Here is a 21490-nt window from a genome sequence, read left to right as displayed (position 1 = left end):
AGTCACAAGAAGAATCAGTAGAATCTGATAAAATGAACCTGGCTAATTTTTTAGGTCTTTTGTTTACTACTGTGCATTGTGGGGACATTGTCTGCTGTAAACAGGCTCTAAGCAGAACAGTTTAACCATTGCAGTCATAAAAATAGGAGATGCACTTAGTCTCCAGTGAGAGTTCTTCTCTTACTGCAGAACTGAGGGCATGATGCTCCTTCCTGTAGAAACAGGGACAGAATCCAGGAGAGTAAGGACTATTCTTCTATTCTTCCTTGTGAGTAGCAATCTTCTTTTGACGCATTCAGTTTAGAACTAGATGTCAGTCCCAGACTAGAAGTTAACAAGAGCTTGTGCTTAAACTAAAAAGAGGAACTTCATATTTTCAGCTCCATTCTTATGTTCTGGCTAGAGCTAACTGATCTTTGTGTCTGTAGGATGCCACTGAGGAGCAAAGGACCAAGCAGACACAGTGTATTTGGCTTGCACCTGTAGAGAAAACCATCTTCAGAAAACAGATAAGACTTTAAAGAATAAAGAATCCATTCCTAGTCTCTCTAATCTCCAAAATAATGATTCTGAGGTTGGAAGCTGGCAGAAAGCATTATGGGGGAACTAAGGGATGAAGAAGGCAGCTCTTAGGAGTGTTAGGAGGAGAAAGACAAGGCCTTATGTTATCCTGGGTTTTCAGCTGCAAATCAGAACTCACCCAGCAGTCAGAGGTTTTTAAAAGAGTAAGATGTACACATGCACCTGTGTGTTTGTGTACCTGCACACACACACTACGGAGAGGAGATAGTTGAGACTTGGCAGGTTACAAGGAAGGCTGGAACCATAGGCTGTCTACTTCTGCAGGAAAAGGAAATTCTCAACACATCCACCTCTCCTAGCAGCTTGTAGTACTGCTTGTCTTTCTTCCAGCGTGTTAAAGGTTTCCATGCAAACATGGAACTCCAGAGCTGTGCACATTCCTCCCCACAGCTGCAACCCCCTCTAAATACACCACTAATTACCTTTGAAACATTAGTGGGTTTGGGCATAAACCTTCCATGAAGATACAGTCCAACAAGCTGGTAAGGCCAGTTTGAGCAAACAAGGAAGGAACAAATAGTGTGTTTGTATTTAAAACATGCAGGTACTGCCCAAGCACTGTGTGGGCTACCAGAGAAACACAAGCCAGCAGCCCTTTCAGCCCCTGCCCAGCAGCACCTTCCCTTCCCAAGGTCGTTTCCCTGCCTCAAAGCCCTTGGCCAGGGAGGAGGATGAAGGGCAGAGGCAGGCTCAGCTCCCCAAAGGGAGCTCCTGGCTGAGGCTCCTGGCTTCTGCTCCCAGGGTCAACACACATCCTACCAACAGGCTTCAGGGTGAACTCCAGCCTCTGACAAACCTTGGAAGATGCAGGCAGTACAGTCTTAAAAAAAAAAAAGAAATGGGCAAAGGAAAGCAAAGCAGCAGCATTTCTCTGAAACAAGCCTGTTAATTTTTTAGCTATAACCTAGATTTAGCAGTTGAATTTCATCCCTTTGTCCTTAAATGACAGATCTGTCCCTATACAGAAGTAATTCCAGGCCAACTAATAGTAGGAAGCATTTGCTGTCCTACCTCCCATGGCCCCAGCACAGGCAGGAGTCAGAGCAGACCCCAGGAGCCCAAAGGCCTCTGTGCTATGCACGGGACAGGGACACTGTTAGCCCAAACTGTAAAACTGGTTATCTGTCTTTCCATTAATCAGAGAGCAGAGCTTTTAAAGGTATTTATTAACAGAAAAAATGCAATCATTGCTTTCTTGTCACAACAGGTTTTATTAATCATTAGCTACACTAAGTCTTACAGTTTTATCTTAAAAATAGAACTCAGTTTGCTGACAAAACCCATAAAGAACGCTTTCCCTGCAATCTTCATGGACAAGTTCTGCAAGAAAGAACAGCTATGACAAGTTGTTATTATTATTTAAATTCTGATGACATTTTATCAAGTTTAGAAATAACTTTTTGGGAAAAAAGTTACAGAAATTTCTGGTTACCACCAGCTCTAAAGGGTGGTTTCTCACTTCTCTGCAAGACAAAGCCATTCTAGGAAGAACTGCACCTGAATCCACAGGAAATGCACCACAGCCAGAGCCTTGACAGGTAATTCGTCACTATTGGAGTTATTTGGGAGTGTGCTGGCAACTCACTTGCTCAGTGCAGTTAGAGGTGATGCAAGATTGATGGAGATGTTACTGATCAGCTCAGGGCTTAATTTTTTAATATTTTCATCACATTTCAAATAAGGTCTTGAGTCAAAGATACTAGAGACTATATTTTATTTACAGTTATTTGTAAGAGAAAGATGACAGGCAATTTTTAAAAATCAAGTTACAAGGTTAGGGCTGCTTTTCCTAATATTCCTCTGAGGTCACAGAAATATTGTCTTTATAACATATGATTTATACTAAGTTTTAATGGATATCATCTCACAGTGCAAGCAGAAGCACTTCTTCAAAAGTGCCTGCTACAGAGTGGAATTCAGCAATTTGAGATACACAGCTTGTAGCAGCATGATTAAACATCAGCTGGTGCTTTGCTTTCATTTGCTTATGATTGAAAACAGTTTCACTTACTTCAGGATCAGTGAAATTGACTTTTTAACACAAAAGAAGTAAAATAAACTTTAAAAATCAAATCTTTCTAGACTTCTTTTTGATGCCAACTACACTGAAGAAACAAGCCTCCTTCTCCTTTTGGTCATCACTTTCAAAAGTGAAGTCAGTAGTTCTCTATTCTAAGTCTGAGCAGGTACCATGAGCAGATAGTTTCTGGATCTTTCTTTACCCTTTCCAATGACTGGAGTGCAAGAAACATGGTGAGTTTTAAAGCATTTTGAAGAAGCTGAGGTCACAATGGGTTGAGCTGCCTGATGGCTTTTATTTCCATCAAGAACATCTGCATGGTCATTGTGTCAAATCAAAAAAGACAACAAAAAGAAATCAGATTTGCAAATCAACAGAAAAGAAACTCCTTGAGCACACAGAATGAGCTTTGATCTCACATTTTGCCCACTCATTTATTCAGAAATGAGACCACAATGGAACTTTATTCTTCTGCTACAGCACAGCCACTGAGCCCTAAGCACGTCACTATGAGCAACCTTTGACAGACAATACAGAGTTTACCAGGCTGATGCACCTTGATCCAGCTGCTCATTTCCAAGCTGCAGCTGTGATGCCAGGCAGGTTCAGTGAGGGGAACATTGGCTCAGGCACGTGGCATAGCTGGAGCCATGCACTTCACTCACAAGACAGAAGCGACACTGCCCTTTATCAATAATACAAAGTTCAGTGGTAAATGTGACAGTGGTTTAACAAGACTCAACAGGAAAGTGTGCTTGTCTTAGTGCAGAGATAGCAAGACAGGTAAAACTGTCAGAGAGACTCTCCTGCTCAGTCACTGGGCTCTAAACTCCTCTCAGAGAGGATCCTGGGTGCAGCTTAGACCCACTCCTAGTCCCAGATTTGGTCAACTGCTTCCATCTAAAGGTTTGTGCAATATGTGCAGTAAGTTCTTTATATGACTTAGCCAAGGTTTTGAGGCTGAGCACGCTGTTAGTCACTTACCAAGAATGTGTTGCAGCAAAGAATCTCAGCCTCAGGAGTAACTGCCAGAGGTGTCCCTGCCTAAGAGGAGATCCAGGAGTGCAGCTCAGTGCAGGAGAGCTTGAGATCAGTGGTTTGTTTACATCTGCACACCAGCCAGACACCGGAGTCATCTCTGTGGGCAGCCCTTGGCTGCCACACTGCCACCTGTCCCCCTAAATCCAGTTACAATGGATGCCACCACCACAGCCTTCACTTGTGGTTATGGCTTCAGGGGAGTGAGGGTAGGTTTAGTTAAGAAGCAAATTTGAAAATTAAATTTTACCAACTGTGAAGAGCATCTATTCTTCCTTTGCCACCTTTTTTTTTGATTAGGTAGATTATGGATTGCTGGAAGGGAGCCACAAGCCACAGCTGGATTTTTCCCACGGTGATCATCTGTGCAAATGGATTTTTCACCACAATGAGGCCATCAGAATCTTTTCTCACCCCCTATCTAACAGGACCAGACAAAAACCTAACAACTGAAGAGGTATGTAGCTATTCTCTGAAGCAGTAACTAAAACGCTTGAAGCATTAGGCCTTACAGCAGTAACTGAAGGGAAGATGAGGTGTGAATATTTTATCTAAAGACCCATATTTAAGATGCTTCTGGAAAAGAGTAGGGAGACACCTCGTTGGCAGGAGGTCCAAACTTTAAAGTCCCTACATTCTTAGGACTTTGAAACCCCTTTGGTGGTTGATATTTTTGGCAAAATCAGGTCAGCTAGTTCCTCTCTACATCCCAGAGGAGACATTTATTTATACTTACCATGGAATTGATTACACTGACAGAATTTATTGCAAAACATAAGAAAGTTAAGCAGCCTTCCCAGCTAAGCAGCCTTCCCCTTATGAGTAAGCTTATTTTCCTATATTCCCTATATTTCATGCATTCATTAACCTGTGGAGGTTAGGTTCACATTCAGAAAAATTGGGGGTTTTTGACAAAAACATGCACTCCAAGTTTCCTTGCTGTGTGCTGTGTTCAGCACTGGCTGCTTCAGGAGTACACCTCCCAGCAGAAGGGGACATGGTTAACACGTGGCTGAGTCATGGAGCTAACAGTATAATTAGAAAACACAGGCTTGCTACACCCACGTACAGCTAATATGAAGAACAGTCATTCCTGATGTGCAGTAGCAAATGTTAAGGCAGAATCTACCAGCACACTCTGAACCCAAGGTTTCTGCTGAAAAAAGGTATTTGTGGTTTAGGTTGTCAGGGAGTTTTTTTCTCCCTCCTTCTAATTTTTTGTTTTAACCACAAGGGAAAGCATTATTTCTTATATAAATCTCACAGATAGCATCATAGAATGCCTTAATTCTGATTTCAGCAAGAATCCTTAACTCAAAAGCAAGCATGGTACAGATATTGTCTCTTTCAGCCAAACTCACCTCCAGTGAGTTAATTCCATGAGGTAATTCTAAGTTCAGAGAAACAAAAGAAGTCACACAGAAAGATACAGTGAGCCTGCTGCTCACTATGCAAAATCATTCCAGTACCTGTTCAGAAGTAAAAAGCATTCCTCCAGTATTTGATACAGTTCCTTTCTAGTCTAACTGCTTAAGCAGAGAACAAGCCATTAGGAATGGATACCTCAGCAGGCCCCACAATTACTGGGCAAGACTGCCCAACACAGGTAACTTAGAGTCACAGAAGAAGGTGGCTTTGTGATGTGCATTTATAATAAGGATATCTACTCCAGGTGTGCCAAAATTGCCCAGGCAAGCACTGAGCTTTAGTGGCAACCACAAACAGCACCTTCCAACCCAAAATCAGAACAGTTTTAGAAAAATGAGAAAGAATTTCTTCACAGGGCATCTGTGTATTGAAGTCCAACTTAAACTTACTGAAAGACTTCCTTACTTACACTTTAAATCTGAAAAAAACAGAGAAGGTGCAGTACCCTAGTAGCAGCTACACACTCTGTGCAGTTCCAGTTCCCCTTTGTAAGAGGCACATGATTTTTTTTATCTATACCCACCAAGGGAAGACAACCAAAGGTATACAATAACTCACAGTAAGTTAAAACAGGCCTTCATTTTCGGATAGTGGAGGGAATAGGATTTGAAACTAGAGAGACTTACCTCAGACACAAAGTTAGCTTTAAACAGCTGCACATCAGAACCTGCCTTCTTCATAGGCCTTTATGGGAATTACTTTTTAAGCCAATTTATCTATCTGTTTCTTTAGTGGAGCATAGCATCACTGTCTTTAGTCCTTACATAGTGAAGTCACAGTCTTGTAACGAAAAGCAGCTTAAGCCTGCACTGTTCACACATACCAATATTTCATATCATCCACTGCTGAAAGAACTATGTTGTTTCAGCAGTAACACCATCCAAAAGGGTATTTTAAACATATAGGGGGTTGGGGCTGTTTTATTTAACATTTCCTCTTTTATTGTGTTGTAGGTTACCAACCAGATTCTGCCAGTCTGGACATACTCCTACCTCGCTCTCCTTTTCCCAGTGTTCCTGCTCACAGACTACGTGCGCTACAAGCCCGTCCTCCTCCTGCAGGGCATCAGCCTCATCGTCACGTGGCTGCTGCTGCTCTTTGCACATGGAGTGGTGGCCATGCAGCTGGTGGAATTCTTCTATGGCATGGTCACAGCCACCGAGGTGGCCTATTACGCCTACATCTACAGCGTGGTCAGCACCCAACACTACCAGAGGGTCACCAGCTACTGCAGGAGCGTCACCCTGGTGGCAGCCACCGTGGCCGCCGTGCTGGGACAGCTGCTGGTGTCCTTAGCACACGTCTCCTACTTCTACCTCAACGCCATTACCTTGGCCTCCGTGTCCCTGGCATTCCTGTGCGCGTTCTTCCTGCCCATGCCCCAGAGGAGCATGTTCTTCCACAGGAAAGACGCTCCTGAGCCTGTGCCAGGGCCTGGCAAAGGGCCGGCTGTGGGCGCCGCCCGCAGGCCCTCGAGCTGCGCAGAGGAAAGGAGCCCTGATCCTGCTGCCAGGGCCCCGAGCCCCCAGCCCCGGGCCGGCAATGCCGGGCCCCACGGGCACATGCTCAGCGTGCTGCTGCAGCTGGGCAGGGACCTGAGGGATTGCTACGGCTCCCGCAAGCTCCTCTACTGGTCCCTGTGGTGGGCTCTGGCCACGGCCGGCTTTAACCAGGTGGTGAATTATGTCCAGGTGCTGTGGGACTTCCGAGCCCCCTCGCACAGCTCCGCAGTGTACAACGGAGCTGTCGAAGCAATAGCAACTTTTTTGGGTAAGCAATCATAAGCAGTTACATGTAACCCATCCTGTGCTAAGGGACTCTTCAGCAATGTGTTTGGTGCCTTTCCATCTCCTGTGAGGACTAAAGGGAACAGACTAAGAAATAAACAGTATACAAAGCATGTTTTTTCTATAAACTTTTACAGTGGGCTCTTCAAAATTAGTCTTAAAAAACTTATATAAATAAGCTTTCCCTTCTTAGAGGAGACTCATTCTGCCAAAATGTTTCAAGAGTTCCAAGTTTACAGCTCTGTTTAGACCCTGTCTTTAACCTCAAGTAAGCACATCAAAATCCTGTGCAATGATATCTTGCATACTCCTCCCTCAAATACACCTTAAGATGGCTGGTTTAGGAACTAAAATAATATGTTAGCCGATACACTGTTCTAAATACTACTCAGAGCATACTGTGAAATTGTCTATTTAGACACTGGATTAAAAATCATTCCATTTTAAGTGCTCCTCAACAAACATTCTGCGACTACATCTGTGTCCTGATTGCCATGTTTGCCACAACAAAGGTCATTTGTTCAACTCCTGTTGAACTGAAGCTACTCCAGAACTTCTGACTACTGCTTTGAGTAGTGTTCCCAGTCTTTCTTGCACTTACACCCTCTGGCACTTGTCACAATTTCAGAGTACAGAAGGCACTCACAGCACTGGGAACCACTGCTCATGGCAGGGATGGACCAAAGGGGTTAGTTTGCTCCAATTTTTGCAATTCTGATGAAGAACACATACAACCAGCAAACAAAGTCCTGTTTTTGTGCTAGCCCACCTGCGAACATGGGGTTTGCTACACTGCAATAGACTCGAGTAAGGGTTTAACACATGTGATGGCCAGTAAGACATTGGCAAATGCAGTTTCATAAGGCTTTCACAAAAACTGAAACTACACTTCCAGTAAAAAAGGCATAAAGTGCTAAGATTTTCTTTCCATAAAGAACTTCACATGAAGTAACTAAACTCATTATACGTATTTTGGCAGAAAATGCTTGGTGGGATTGTTCTTTTCTATGCTTGTAGTTGTCTAAAAACGGAGCAACGATAGTGCACTGCTGCTGCCAGCCTTAGGCATGAGGCACTTTCCTGGAGCACTTCAGGCAGTGAAGGGTTTAAGCAAGGAGGAAAACATCCAAACTAACAGAAGACTCCCACACCCCTAACAAGAAATATGATCCATACCATTACCAAAGTCCACTGTGAGCAAGACTTAAGAGCTCCTGGCATGATCCAATGACAGTTATGCAATGGCTCTCAATGATAATGTTTCAATGTTTTAATTACTACTTTTCAATTTTTAGGTTCAGCAACATCCATGGCAGTTGGATATGTCAAAGTAAACTGGGATCTCTCTGGAGAACTGGCTTTGGCAATTTTCTCTGCACTGGATACTGGTTCTCTGCTTCTTATGCACTTCACTGACAACATCTGGGCATGTTATGCTGGTTATCTTGCATTTAAAGCTTGCTATATGCTCCTTATAACAATAGCAACGTAAGTACAACACACAACTGTTCTAACTAAATTGATTTAAATCACTGTCAACTTTTTATATTTATCAAAAATTTACTGGACATTTCCCTAGATATAAACACAAATAGGTTATGACAGCACTATGTATTGTTTCTAGCCTGTATAAAACTGGGTACAATTATATGACCTAACCATTACCAGAGTACACTCCAAGTCAGAACAAGGTAACTTCTGCACTTGGCTGTTCAATGCATGAGTATTCTCAAAATGATCCAATGAATATACACAGGTATTTAGCAAAAATATTCACAAGGGAAATAAGATGCACAAAAGTCACAAAGCCAGAAAAAACCAAAAAATTTCTGTCAAAATGAAGCTGATAAAGCTTGATAGCCAAGACTGAAGTGATCTTGTCCTTTGAAGAATACACTGTGCCCATTAAACTGTTCCCATAAGTGCATCCACTGTCCCCGTCCTCGCTCTCCACGGTTTTGTGAACCTGTGCATTCATTGTCAGGTTTCAGATTGCTGTCAACCTCAGCATGGAGCGTTATGCTTTGATGTTTGGCTTCAACAACTTTGTTGCACTGGTGATTCAGACGATTTTAACAGTTGTTGTAGTAGATTCAAGAGGTCTGGGACTGGATATCAGCACTCAGGTAAGCTACTCAGTCCCACTGCTTAGTTCCCCTACTCTCCTTCAAAAGCAGGTTCTACTCCAAGATTAGCCCGTGGTAATGTGCAAGCTCAGGACAGTTACTCACCTGGAAAAAGACTCATTTAAAATTAACTGCCTTGAACTACTACAACCTGCTTGTCCTCCAGGCCTCCCAAGGCTGGGATGACTGGAAAATAACCTGTGTTCACAAAACAGAAGGCAAATGTGACCACCTATTACTCTGGATATTCTTTAAATAAAAGGCCTACTATTCACAAGTTCACAAGAACAGGCCTACTATTCACAAGTTCTAACCAGAAACAGGAAGCCAGCTGAAACACAACCTATGGGTCTATTACTAGGGTAATTCTAGTTCCAGTGGACGCACCTTTAAAGTTACTGTAATTCTGAAAATTAACTCATTGCAATTCCCCACTACATTTCTAAAATTCGTTTAAATTTAGACACTGAATGAGTCTAACACTCTAGGTTTTGTGTTTCCAGAGAGGAGACAAAGTACAAGACAGATGTTCCTCCCTACTGAGGTGGAGAAGGACATATCAGAACATTATCTACCCCCTTTTACAACCACAGAATTTCTATAGTGTAAAGTCAAGCAGTCCAGACTTCTTGAATCCTCTCAAGATGGGGTCATTCTGGGTACAGGTGACAGGGAAGGGAAGGCAGCAATGGAGAGACACCGCTTAAAGTCAAAAACTGTTTTTCCTGTTAGATAACTACTTTTCTCCTTCCCCACCTCCATTTCCCAGTTTCTCATTTATGGCAGCTACTTCACAGTCATAACTGGAATTTTCCTGATCAGAAGCATGTACACCATAATTTCCATCAAATGCAGAAGTACAAGTGTGGCTACTGAAAGCACTGCCCCTTAACAACAGAGACAAAAGCAATTGTTACAAGCAACAATGCAGAAGGCTCCATCATCTGGACAACAAATCAGGAGAAAAATAACGTTCAATCAGGCAAAACTGGTCCAGGTTGAAACAAGCTGTTTATGAGCCTACTGCACAGAGAGCTTTGTCAACAGGATTATGCATGTCCTCCATTTTCTTCACCAGCAGTTTAATACAAACATTTCTCAAACAGTCTTTTAATTCAAATTTAGTGATCTGACATACGAACGTCTATTAAAGCTCAGTGAGCACGAGGACATACAAATGCCTGAACCTCGCACCAGAGGAACTCACAGAACAACCTTGGGACTTTCCCTTCTACTGAGTATTTAAATTCAAGGCAACTGATTTACTGAGAGAAGACCATCAGAGATGTCCAGGGAATCTTCAAGCAGTTGAACCATACAATGACCTGTCAGAAAATTTGTCACAGAGGCCTTTGGAAAACTTAAGACTTTTTCAACTGGACATCGCATCTGCCTTACAGAACTCAGGATGGTCCTGCAAGTGTAGCATCTTGTTAACTTGTAACAGCTGATGTTTAGGACTGAAGTCTAATCTAGGGGGTCTCCATATTAATTTCTGCATAAGGGCCCTAAAGTTATCAAGTGAAGTGCTTTGATGATAAAGCATAAAAATACAGCTTTTAGGCAACTATGCTATTTGCATGACCAATTGAGGGAATAACTGCAGAGATTTCCATGATGAAAACATTTTAAATCAGGAGTGAAAAATTCATTTTGTAAATAAAGCTATTTTAAAACCTAATCAGTGAAACACCTATGGTGTCAGTTTATGCTCAATATACAGAAGACTCGAAACAATACAAGATCTTCAGCTTATCTGGAATTTGACAAAGCTAAAATCCGTGAACACAGACTAAAGAGGTGTGCTTGTGTATAGTTAAAAGTTGCAAACCTTTTATCAGCAGTTAATTTGGTTATGAAAAATAAAGTATTCCACTACTACAGCATATTCTAAACTACATGCCGTGCATACTTCAATCAGTTTCAGTATCTCAGCAATAATATTTGGATTAAAACAATCTCTATAGATGCTGATCTCATTAGTCCTTGCCCAAAGCCTAATTTACACCACTGTAAGTGAAGAGGGCACAGAATTGTTGCTCTTTCATAACACTCATCTCATTGACAAGACATCTCTTTGATTTGGTCCAGTTCTCTGCACTAAGCATTTTTAAGTATTCCACAAGCCCTGCAGTCCCCCATTCTCAACTGCATTTATCTCTTACTATCCAAAACAGCCAAGGTTGGGGAACAGGGAGAGTTATAACTATTTACACTGTGCTAAAATACAGTGATGAATAGGAGTGTCACTAATACCCTGCAAACCTCCAGTTGCTGGGGATTTCTTCAGTGAATTCCCCCGAGAATGCTGGGAACTGAACACCACACTCTGTTGGAGCAGTCTCCATCAGAAACAAGAGAGCCTTCAAGCCTGTTTTAAATATACCAGCAGGACAAAACCAGACATTTAAGTACGGAAAACTTGCAGCATGTTTTATGAGCTGCTTGTCTCCTCCTTGGTATCTCCAAAGTTTAAAAAACAAAAACAAACAAAAAGAAATTACAGCCCCCATAGGCAGGCAACAAAAGTCAAAAGCATTAGCACAAATGTTTTTACAAGCAGAGGGCAAACCTTTCAGATGCCCTAGAAAAACCTATCTGACATTCAGGCAGTCAATTACAAGGGAAATGATTTACCTTGAAGAATTTTCGTGTTTATCGCAAATGGACGCTTGTGTCCTTTTTAAAAAAAGTCAGTCTCACCTTATTTATTCCTGTTATCCTGAAAGCTGTTAGAATTTTATTCTCCAGCTGGTCAGAAACCTTTAAGCTTGCAGTTTATGTATTCACAATATACTGGCATTGTTTGTTAAATTCCAGTATTACATTTGAACTGTACCTAAATTCATCTCTGTTTAAAACACCAACTACTTTGATGCAGTTATATTTTTCTTGAACCTTATCACTGTTACAGAGGAAGACAAGCCAGACATTTTTTCCCTCTACAAATTTCACTGTAGTATGGCAGGAAATATTTCTGTAAATTAAAAAAAAAATTAATATTCCACAGGAGCTCTTACTGATATGTATCAGTTTTTAATAAAGAGAGGGCTATTACACCTGTGGTCCTTTGGCCTGCTGTTACACACTCTGTTCAGACCACAACTAAGGCTTGTTCAGAGCCTGTCATTAGTTACCCATAATAAGGTGTCTTTTGCTGCAAACCTTCTCTCCAATAACTACCCTTCACAGTGCTTCCAGTGTCCTTCATGACATACTGTATCCAAACAATCCAAACCTCACCTAACACTCTCCTGTGTGACAGGTCATTTCACCTGAGCTAGAACAGCGAGCTTCACCACAAGGACAAAAAGAAACACATCCAAATGAGGCATGTGAAAATTTTAAGCTTAGCTCACCTTTAAACACATTGCTTTGGACACCTCATATGGACACACACTGTGATGTACACAGTGTGTACATTTTCATCCAGTAAATGTTACTGCACAGAAATAATGCTACACAGGGTTTTTTTTCTAATATTTATTTTTTCACCTGCAAACTGTAGCAAAACATGATCAGCTTTATTATGCAGACAGGTATCCCTCTAACATTAGAGATTTAGGCATGTATAAATAGAAGAGCTCTTAGGAAAGGAAAACATTTTGAGAAATGAACAAACCTTCAATTTAACTTCGTGACTTCCAATACCAATGGTTAAAATGATGCAGCTCATTCATTCCAAGAGATACAACAGCACCTTAAAGTGGCTGATCTATTCCCCAGTAACATTTTTCACATAACAATGTGTTAAAGTTACAAATACTGATATGCACAAATAGCTATTTTCTAAGAAAAATATGTACAGTACTGCAGCATAATGAGTGTGGTATCTGCAATAACTTATTAGCCAATTTTAATACACATGATACCGCTACTTTTTACCTGCCACTTCACAGGTTCAAGGATGTTACCACAGCCCTCTGTTTTGCACGTTATTACCTGGTGGGGGGTTGGTTTTCTTGTTTTTTGTGTCGGGTGGTTTTTTTTTTTCTTTCTGAAACTTTTTAAAGGTACACAATGCAGGCTTTTATTTTTACTTCTTAAAGACTTCTTTTGTGTTTAAAGCTAATATCAGTGAAACAAGACAACAGTGCAAGAGGCGCAGAGATGTTATGTGACCACATAAGAGTTCTTTTGGGTAAAGTGTCTATAAGGCTATAAGAAAGGATTGGTTGATGAGCTTCCTGTTGGAAATTGTCCTGTTGGTGCACCAGCCTGGGGGAAAAGGAACAAAGAAAAATAAGGCAAGTATTTTAAGATTTTTTTTTCCATATTGTAAATAACAAATGCAGAATATATTTTAAAAAAATAACCTGCCAGGGAGTACTTCTGTTTTATATTGCAATCTGCTTTCTCCTGCTTCTCTGGAATTACACTACTCTGGGAATATGTATGAAAGTACCTCTGCTTTGATTTGAACATCCTTACAAATGGCATATAATCCAAATAGTGAGCTGCAGTTAGGAGAGTCATATGCTTCCTTCCCTTATTAAAAGCAAGAAAACCCCCTAATCTTTGTGTATCTCTAAATTAAGTGTTACAGACTATTCTTCTTTCGAAATTCAGAAGTCATTGACATGCAACAACTCACCATAAAAGGGTTACTAGATACTCCAACAGCTGCAACTTGTCCAAAAGGAGTAACTACAGGCTTCGCTTGCCCAAATGTAGCAAAACCTGCTCCTTGGAAAAAAAAGGAAAAGAGTATTAATACTAGTAAACACTGGTAAAGACTTCTTTGCTGCAGCTCCCAGCCAAAATTAAGTGTAAGTTTGAACTGCAGAATCAGCAAGACTGATACTACTTAAACCTGATCAGGAACGTAAGTGTAAAACACTGTGGCTGAGTTTTTTGCTTGTTTTCAACTGTACACAACTCCTCAATCTCCAATTTCTACATATGTACTTTTTTCAATGTTATATCATATAAATTCAGGGAGAAAATACTTTCCAATTTTCTCTTGCCTGTGTTCTATAAAGTTAGAGAAAGTGTAATAGTGTGTTGCAGACATCCCCAAACAGCCCTTCTTGCCTAAAACCCCTTTAAGCCTGGGAATACTTACCATTTTAGTATGAGATTTTGGTAAAATTTCAATTTGGTAATTACACAATTGCACACAGCCAAGTCAGAAGGCTCATCTACAGAGCCAGAACAGTGTGGGAACCCTTCATCAACATTACTATCAAGTTCATGCAGAAATAAATATCCTCCTGTTATTGTCAACTTAGACCATTTTCTCCATGTTTCTGATTTACACAAGGTTATCTAAAACATGCAGACCTACCATTTGGCTGCTGAGCAAAAGCAGTCTGTTGAGGGAAAGCTGCCTGGGTTGGGAACGTGGGCTGCTGGAAGTTGCCACTATAACTAGTAGGAAGACTGTAGGAGGCAGGAGTTCCAAATCCTGCCGGCATGCTCATGGATGCAGTACCAAATGTTGCTGCTGGTAGGCAAAAAATAACATGCAATTATTTGTAAGAAATCATTTCTTTCATGAAACAAATTACTATAAGGCCATGTTAAAAGTCTTCTAATGCCCTCTGTGACTGGACAAAAGTTTGGTTCAACTTCCACAGCCACCGAACTGATTTGTTTCCTTCCATCATCACCAACAGGGTGCATAATTTGCCTTTACACTTTAAAAATGAATGGCGTTATTTAAAATTTAGTAGATCCAGCCCATTCAGATATACTTTCTGAAGAGGAAATTATTTTTTGTTCTCACTGTTATCATGTATTTCCCCCACAGTTTTTCTGGTAGAAGTCTGTACACATAAGAAGCAAGCAGGTTCAGGCAGCCTAGGCCCCTCTGTTTTTCTCCTTCTGAGAAAAGCATGAAAGGATTTTCCTACTTCAAGCTGCACTACAGGAGGTTATAAATTAAAAAAAAACAACAAAACAAAACAAAGGGATACATGCATCCCCTTTTATCATCCCATCTTTCATGTCTTTAAGGAGATTCTCACCATGCACATTATTTGCACACAAAGTTCCTGTTGCAAACCCTCTTACTGTGGAGGTAGAACTTAAAACAAAAAGAGCCCAAAACTTTTCATCTGATTCTCTGCTGAATATTTCAAGTAAAGAACATACAGCTCATAAGCATTTCCCCATGTCTTCAGCAAATAAACAGGAGCACATGAGGTGCAAAAGTATAGTAACAAAACCATTATTCAGGCTTTTGGGAGTTATTCTTGAAAAGAGAAGTGCATAGGAAGATTTTTGGTACAAATACAGACACCAGGTATTCTATGCTAGTTAAACAGGACTTCTCTTTTGAAATGTTACAAGCTACATTTTATGAAAGCTCAACTGTTTAAAAAAGCTAATAAAATAAATTTAATGAATATAGCTTAGTTATCAGTTGAAGTATTTACCCCAAAAGTGTTCAAGGGCAAGACATTATACAGACAAAATGTAGACAAGTGCACGCAAAACTAATGTACTAACACTGTTCTCAAGTTACAGTGAGCAGAGGAGCTACTCCACAGCAAACTTGGCTAAAACAGCAAAAAGAAGCACAACAAACTCAGCAGGGGACTTCAGATATCCCAAAAGGCATCAAACTACTGTTGGCAGAAACTTCAACAGCCATTCATAAGCACTATATGGCGACCATGGATGATACCAATAATGGTTTTGTTTTGGTTGCTTGACAGGATGTCTATGTATGCTCTTCTCTCCCTCTGCCCAGTTGCCAAATACCCACGCCCACTCCATTTTAAAGAAGTCTTCCACAATTCTTTGTGCAGAGAACCAGATAGCTGTCAATAAGCTTTTACAAGCAAGAACAATTAGCCACAAGAAACTTGATACCAAATGTGGCCACCTACCAAAATGAGCCTGAGGAAATATGTGAGAGTGCATTGCTCCCGAGAGGCCTTATGGAAGCCACAAAGAGACCAGACAATGTCAAATCATTTATACACTCTTGAACAGTCATTTCTTAGTTTTATATATATAGAGAGAGAAATATATACACATATATGTACCAAACAGTTCATCAATAGCACAACCAGCAATAGATTAGTGTTAGAAAACCATCAGAAATAAGCTCTATGGAACAGATCTCCCACGTACTCAATAGCAAAGTTCATGCAGGAAGAACACAGACAAGCCATGACTTTACACCTTACACTGAAAGGGGCTGAACATTATCTTTACTTATAGACAGTATCTCTGTCCCCTAGTGTGGAACACCAGGATGCTGCCAAAGGCTTGGAACCTCAGCAAGCCAGGGACAGCTGTACAGAAGGTGGAAGGATAGAGGTGCCATACCCAAAGAAATTCATCTAAAGAGGCTAAAAATTCTTAGCGATGATCCAAACTAGCCCATTTAGGAATGGGATTAAAATAAAGAAAAAGTATTTTGGGATTAAATATCTAACAATAGCTAACAAATTTAGTATTGTTAGATATTTAATTATATTATGCAGCCAAATTTAGCTGCATAATATCTCCAAAGGGACTGAAAACAGAAATAATTTCAGCAGAGGAGACAAATTTATCAAATCAGTTTTTAACTCAGCCTACCTAAATCATTGAGTAAACCCCAACTCAAATGTCAAAATGCACACATCAGCAGATTTTAATCTGTTGAAGTCCAGCTAACAGTGTCAAAATTTAGCAGTTGCTCTGGAGAGGAAAATCAGTGTAACCTAGCAGCCATCTAATCCAAGTTCATAGTTTTAAAGAGGTAAAAGTTTGCTTTCTTAAGAAGTGATTAAGTTTTGCCCATGGAATTATGATTCTTTAGAATCATCCCACAGAAAATTAATATTAAAAATTAGTATAAAGATTAAACATATGCTTTAAAAAAGAGACACTAATGAACTAATTAAGTGGACTGGTGAGGAGCTAGCATCCTAAGAGCCTTGGGATTGTTCTGGCTCCAGCTCTTTGGTTTTGAGAGCTTTCAACAGTTCGAAATAAAGAAAGAAATTAAAATGAAGGGCTTTCAAGATCCCTGATTTCAGGGCTACCTTCTATAAAGCATGCTCTAAAGCCAAGGTTACAGTCTTGGAAGGAAGCCAGCTGGTGATACATACACTACAAACAGGTAGAGCTCAAACAGATTATTTCGACATTTTTCATCACCACCATTTGAAATCCTAGAATTGCACCTCAGCACTGAGCAAACACACAACATGTCAAACAGATTAGGGACAGATAATGCAGAAAATCTTTAAGAAACATATTACACAGATACAGGAAAAAAAGAATCAATGCAATTCTTTAAAGAACGTTTCTCAAACACTCAGTGTATTTTTTCCTAACCTGTTGCTCCTCGGCTATTGGTCTGGAATGGATTTGTTGAGGGTGCCACTGGGGCAACAGGGGCAGCTACAAATGGATTTGTGGAAGGTGTTGCTGAAAAATTAAAGACATTTCACTAAGTAAGCGTTTCTCTAATGGCAAATCTCACTCACATGAAATCTATACAGCCTTTATACAAAGACACATAAATACGTTAAATTAGGCCAAAAATCAGGAATGTATAAGATATATTTAGAATATAGTTATTTTGACAGAAGTACTTTTTTGTTAATAGTACCTTTATTAGCTTCAGTAGTAGTGGTATCAAAGTAGAGCATTATCAAGTAAAAATTAGTAGATTGCTTGCTTACAGTCCCCAAAGGGTGTTAGTAACACTTCCATACCTCCAAATGGAGCAGGCACGCTTGAAGATGCAGGCTGTGTCTGTGCAGTAGCAGCTACAGGTACTGTTCCAAAAGCATTGCTGGAAATAATTTATACAATTCATTCCGTGAAGTCAGAATTGTTTGTTTAATAATTAAATACAATTTACAGTTACTGCTGGCATGTAAAAGAAAGGGGATAAAAACTTATGTGCAGTTTGCAGACTGCAAAGGACCTCCCTGATGCCAGGGTCAGACACTCCCACTAGTGCTGAGCAACAGAAAGTCATCTCCACCAACAGCAGGAGAAGGAATATAGAGCTAAGGCCAACAGCATAAAGGTTGCTTAGCAGAAGCCTTAGGGGCACTTGCAATGCCAAGCCTCTAACAGGCATTTGGTATTTGTTACTTCAGTGATCCAGAAAAGAAATGGGTGGCATCATTTACATTAAAAATATCTGAATTCTTTTTTCAGGGATGATCCTCTGATTTTGAGTATGCATGCAAGTACTCTGCAGAGCAAAGTGCTACCATCTCACAGGTTTAGTATCTCTTGACTAGAAAGGTGCAGAGAACATTCTGCTGACAGTATTCCTGGAGTATGCTATCCCTCAGTACTGCCATCATTGAAAACAAGAGGTGCAGTTCCAGCACTACCTTAAACTCACTCAATGCTTCCCCATTTCAGTAAGAACACCAGATTTGAAAAACGACTTCCAGCCGTTGTGTGCTGCTGCAGGCAGGGTGGGGAGCGAGCAGCGTACCTGCTGACATTACTGGTGGCAGTGTAGGCGTTGCTGGAGGTGGCCGTGGAGCTGAACACGCTGTCCAGCTCCGCCAGCGCCGCGTACTTGTCCGAAGATGCACTTGACTGGTTGGGGGCTGACAAGGCAGGGCCTGCTGAGGACACTGCTGTGCTGAAGCCACTTCCCTGCTCACTCCCACCTAGAAAAAAAGCAAGCAGATTAAGCATACTGAAGATGGTTTCACTTTCTGCCCGGCTAACATTGAGAACTAAATGAAAATTCACAGATGGTTGCAGACTTAAAAATTAAATATGCACTAGGACATAGAGGAAAAGGTATCTAACAAGCCATTAGCTGTTAGCAAAAAAAATGTCCTGCCTCTCTAGGTACTCTGCAGCCCCAAAAAGCTTTTGTTTTCCTAGAAAAATAATCCATTCATCTTCAACTAGAAAACAAACAGAATACCTAACCTCAAATAATCCATTTCAGAATGAACCTCTGGAGAACAAATGAACCTAAGTTTTAACACACCATTCCAGAAGAACTACATTTGAGTACCAGAATAACTAACTTTTTCTCCTCAATTTACTATCAACTAAATCCAAATATCACTACTACTATTTGATGAAAAACTAAAGCCAACTGTTTTTGTGGCAGAGAGGCAAGAAAGCTGCTCTGGTAGCTCTTTGCAACAACTGCAGCTCTCCATTCCAGAGCATCCACTATAGGTTGAAGTACAAGTATAAAATATATATTTGTATTTTTGTGTGTTTTCATTATTGAAGTAATGATTATTTAGATATTTTAATTTTGAATTATTCATCTTGATGGGAAATAGGTTCCCAAAAAGCAGTCTTCTAATGACATCCTTTTGGAATGATGTCTTAAAACTCATATCTTGGACATTTAAGGGTACATTGACACAAAATTCTGCTGATCACTTAGAGAAGGGAAATTTTGATATACTGTTACATTACTTTGACAAGCACAGCCATCCTTGTGGTAACTATACACATATAGAATAACCATGGCAAACAATAAAGTTTAATACCTTGCCCTGCACTGAAGATATTATCTAAATTAGCAAGAGCTGCATATTTGTCAGCTGACTGAAGATTCAGTTTATTCACTGCAGCTTTACTGGCTGCAGTTGCTGTGGCGTTGCTCTGAGAAGCATTGAAGGATCCAAAATCAGCACTGGAGGATTTGGGGAAGTTATCAAAGTGAGCAAAATTAGCATTCACTGATCCAGCACTTCCACCTGTAACAAATTAAGTTAAACATGATCAATGCTCCAAAGTTTGAAAGTCTCTCCAACTGTAACTGATGGCACAATAACCCTCCCTTTGTGCTCATGTGAGGCAATGTGTTTGCCTGCCCCATCCTACCCATTTAATGCTCTTTCCCATTTCCTTCAAAGTTCAGTGGGCCATCAGAAAAAAATTATAACAGTGTTTTGACTGCACATCAGGGATAAACATTCCAAACTTCAACACTTTAAATCTCAGTCATAATTTAATCCTGAAAACTATATGCTATTTTTCATTGTTAAAAGTAATTTCAATAATAAGAGCTTCCTGGAAAAAATATTTATTTGTATTAATCTTAAATATTCTAAATTCAGAAGCTTCATTTCCCTTCCATATGTGGCTAACAAATAGCTACTCTTTACATTTACTCAGTGGTTCAATGTTTAGTCATTTCAGATGTCAGCTATAATCCTAAGCAAAAAAAAAAGTGCCTGGAAATCCACAAGTTATATGATTTCATGCCCAGGTTTAGAGAGTTTGGTTCTCTGCTCTCAAGAGTTTTAGACTGCATCCAATCAGGAAATAGGTTAGGGGGAAGACACAACACAGCTCTTTCATAACAAATCTCCACTGAAGTCAGATACATCAATCAATTTTAGAAATTTCATATGAGTCCACACAACTGAACTTCAGATCAAGTATGACACCATGAGCTTCCATCTCTTCATTGTCCAGACAATTTAATTTAGGCAGGTCACATACTTAAATTTAAGTGAGTTGTTCCATTAAGTGTATATCACATTTTATAACATTTTATACATTTTATAAGTTGGTCGATGATTCCACTCATACTACAGAACTTTCTAAAACAGAAACATAACTTTCTAAAAGCATAAGCAACAAGTTGAAACATATGCAACAGTAGGAATGGAAGTGCTATACTACAATGGCATAAAATGAAGCAAGCTGAGTTTTCCACTGCGTGGAACTTACTGTGTACAGCCTGGAGAGGAAAAGCTGAAGTAAATTCACCAAAACTGCAGCTAGATGAAAGCGTTCTGAACGCTGGACAGCCAGAAATTGTGTGTGGGTTAAAGTTAACATAAGAAGGGAGAAAGAAAATTTGAAAAAAAAGTTTAAAACAACACCACACTCAAAAGAAAGAAAAAAAAAAGGAAAAGAAAGTCAGTCAGCCAAAGATCTAGACAAACAGCAAGTGTAAACTCAAGCAGAAGTTCTAAAGCGTGATCAAATTAAAGGAAAGCAAAATAAATCTTAGCAATAGGCTCTACACATGAAGTCAAACATACTGAAGTGTGTGCATATGCTATACATATGCATAGACACACACTTGTTTGGTACTGTGACATCCTTTTGGATCTACTGAAGTGCTTCTCTTAGAAGACAGTGTCAATTCAATACTTACTAAAAGCAGTAGAGTTTATTCTTTTCATAGTTATTTCAGGTGTAGAGCTAACAAACACAGTGCCATAAATCAGACTTCTGAGTAGCATTAGGGGAAAAAAAAAATCAACACCAAACACAAGGAATTCATTTTGAGTTTCCCCAGAGCTTCAGATGGCTTGATCACATTACAGCAGGCAGATGCAAGAAAAACTCAACTTCGGTACCTTTCAACATAAAGGTAAGGATTATTTCAATTAAGGATTAATCAAAAGTGCTAGGACTTCTACCTGTATTTTGGGGCTGAAAAGGAGACTGACTTGCTGTGGGGAAACCTCCAAAATTACTCGAGCCACTAGACTGTCCAAATGCATCAAAGTTTGCAAAACCTGCATTGGCAGAGTTCTGCGCTGTAAATCGCAAAGGAACAAAACATGTTAATGGATATGGGAAATAAACACAAAAAC

The 21490-nt window shown here is 40.1% G+C and overlaps 2 protein-coding genes across 15 annotated transcripts in view; one reads left to right on the top strand and one right to left on the bottom strand.

The window, feature by feature from the left end:
• Window positions 1–14: 14 nt before the first annotated feature.
• Window positions 15–12997, top strand: LOC119704342 (thiamine transporter 2-like). 2 transcript variants are annotated; one of them, XM_038145412.1, is made up of 6 exons: window positions 15–2120; window positions 3945–4097; window positions 6022–6838; window positions 8151–8343; window positions 8840–8981; window positions 9751–12997. In XM_038145412.1, the coding sequence occupies exons 2-6, from the start codon at window positions 3948–3950 to the stop codon at window positions 9871–9873; spliced, it is 1425 nt and encodes a 474-aa protein (XP_038001340.1). In that variant the 5' UTR covers window positions 15–2120; window positions 3945–3947; the 3' UTR covers window positions 9874–12997. The 2 variants fall into 2 exon arrangements, with proteins under 2 accessions (XP_038001340.1, XP_038001339.1); XM_038145411.1 differs by having other exon boundaries at window positions 3941–4097.
• The window catches only part of AGFG1 (ArfGAP with FG repeats 1), a 36601-nt gene continuing 27559 nt past the window's right edge, over window positions 12449–21490 (bottom strand). Inside the window, exons 6-15 of one of the 13 annotated variants that reach the window (XM_038145407.1) lie at window positions 21314–21433; window positions 20613–20684; window positions 19421–19630; window positions 18388–18568; window positions 17645–17724; window positions 17262–17354; window positions 15818–15865; window positions 14269–14427; window positions 13576–13667; window positions 12449–13199 (exon numbers count right to left, since the gene is read on the bottom strand). In XM_038145407.1, the coding sequence (XP_038001335.1) occupies window positions 13140–13199; window positions 13576–13667; window positions 14269–14427; window positions 15818–15865; window positions 17262–17354; window positions 17645–17724; window positions 18388–18568; window positions 19421–19630; window positions 20613–20684; window positions 21314–21433 (1115 nt within the window). In that variant the 3' untranslated portion in view covers window positions 12449–13139. Of the gene's footprint in view, window positions 13200–13575; window positions 13668–14268; window positions 14428–15817; window positions 15866–17261; window positions 17355–17644; window positions 17725–18387; window positions 18569–19420; window positions 19631–20612; window positions 20772–21313; window positions 21434–21490 lie in introns of all 13 variants that reach the window. The other 12 variants (XM_038145395.1, XM_038145396.1, XM_038145399.1 and 9 more) reach the window with 12 other exon arrangements.

The sequence above is a fragment of the Motacilla alba genome, chromosome 9 (genome assembly GCF_015832195.1).
Source record: "Motacilla alba alba isolate MOTALB_02 chromosome 9, Motacilla_alba_V1.0_pri, whole genome shotgun sequence".
NCBI lineage: Eukaryota > Metazoa > Chordata > Aves > Passeriformes > Motacillidae > Motacilla > Motacilla alba.
The sequence above is the reverse complement of the archived record's forward strand: the minus strand, read 5'-3'. Positions and strand labels throughout refer to the sequence as shown.